Here is a 1,242-nt window from a genome sequence, read left to right on the forward strand (position 1 = left end):
GATGATTGCGATCCAGTCGGGCACCTGCGGCAGAGAGGCGGCGGTCGGCGGGGCGGCCGTGCGTGGCGAGCGAAAGAGGTGGCGAGACGCGCCCACTCGAGCTTGAGCGCCTCGTCCGAGGTGAAGACGGTCTTGCCGTCCGTCTCCACTCCGGGCGGCACGAAGGGCACCGAGCCCGTCGCGAGGATGACATTCTTCGCCTCGATGGTCTTCCCGGCGCCGACAAGCTCGATGCTGGTAGGGCCGGCGAGGGAGCCCTTCTCCTCGAAGACGGTGACGCCGAGGGCGGTGAGCGAGCCTCGCAGGTTGCCCTGCACGCGGCTCGCCAGGTTGTTTGCGTGGTCGGCCACGCCCTGCCGGTCGTATGTGACGGCGCCCTCGAGCTTGACGCCCATCGCCGCGAGGTGCTTGTCGTTCTGCATGTCGCGCACGCGGCCAGAGGCGGCGAGGAGGGCCTTGGACGGGACGCAGCCGCGGTTGACGCACGTGCCGCCCACGTCCTCGCCCGCGCACACGGCCACCTTGAGCCCGCGCGACACGGCGTGCAGCGCCGCACCGTGGCCGCCGACGCCGCAGCCAACAATGACGAGGTCAAAGTCGGGCTCGGCCATGCGCAGGCCGGAGAGCGCGCCGCGGCCGGCCGTGGCGCGCGGCGCGAGGTGCACCGACGGCAGGTAGGCGCCGGACAGGGCCGCAGAGAAGGCAGAGAGCATGGCCCGGTGAGCGAAGGCCTGAGATGCGGCCCAACAGGGCGAGGTATTTTCTTTCTTTCTTTGATCAACAATTCCTCCCGCGACTCTCTTTTTGCGCATGCGCGCCGCCCGCGCGAAGATCGGCGCGGCGGTGTGGAGCGTGTGGAAATGTAGGTCTCTGCTCGCGCGTCACCTCGAGTCCCTTCCCACTGCTTGATCCAACCCCTGGCCCTCTGATGTCCAGTGCACAGCACATGTACTCTTGGTGTGTATGCTGTGGGCCCTCCTTGTCTCTGCAATAGACCGTGTGAGGTAACACCTACCTACGTAAATATACCTATTATCTTGAGCAGCGACGCGCACTTGGAGCACTTGGAGTGCAGTCATTAGCCTCACATCCAGAACCGGGGAGCTGAGAAGCGCACCCAGCGGGCCGGATGATCGGGATCGCGGGGTTGCGGGCAAGAGCGCGCAAGAACCCCTTTCTTTCCTTCAGGGGCACTCTTCCCCGCTGGCCTGTGTTCGTGCGTCCCGCCCTTGTCTCCTGGAG

The 1,242-nt window shown here is 66.4% G+C and overlaps 1 protein-coding gene across 1 annotated transcript; it reads right to left on the minus strand.

Annotated features, from left to right (window-relative positions):
• Window positions 1-96: 96 nt before the first annotated feature.
• On the minus strand, window positions 97-611 carry EMIHUDRAFT_259079 (hypothetical protein; the record flags this gene model as incomplete). The annotated part of the gene is made up of 1 exon (XM_005758435.1): window positions 97-611. A coding segment is annotated over one exon (515 nt), but the record flags the coding sequence as incomplete, so codon positions are not given.
• Window positions 612-1,242: the final 631 nt, after the last annotated feature.

Source organism: Emiliania huxleyi (genome assembly GCF_000372725.1).
Source record: "Emiliania huxleyi CCMP1516 unplaced genomic scaffold EMIHUscaffold_8618, whole genome shotgun sequence".
NCBI classification, from domain to species: domain Eukaryota; phylum Haptophyta; order Isochrysidales; family Noelaerhabdaceae; genus Emiliania; species Emiliania huxleyi.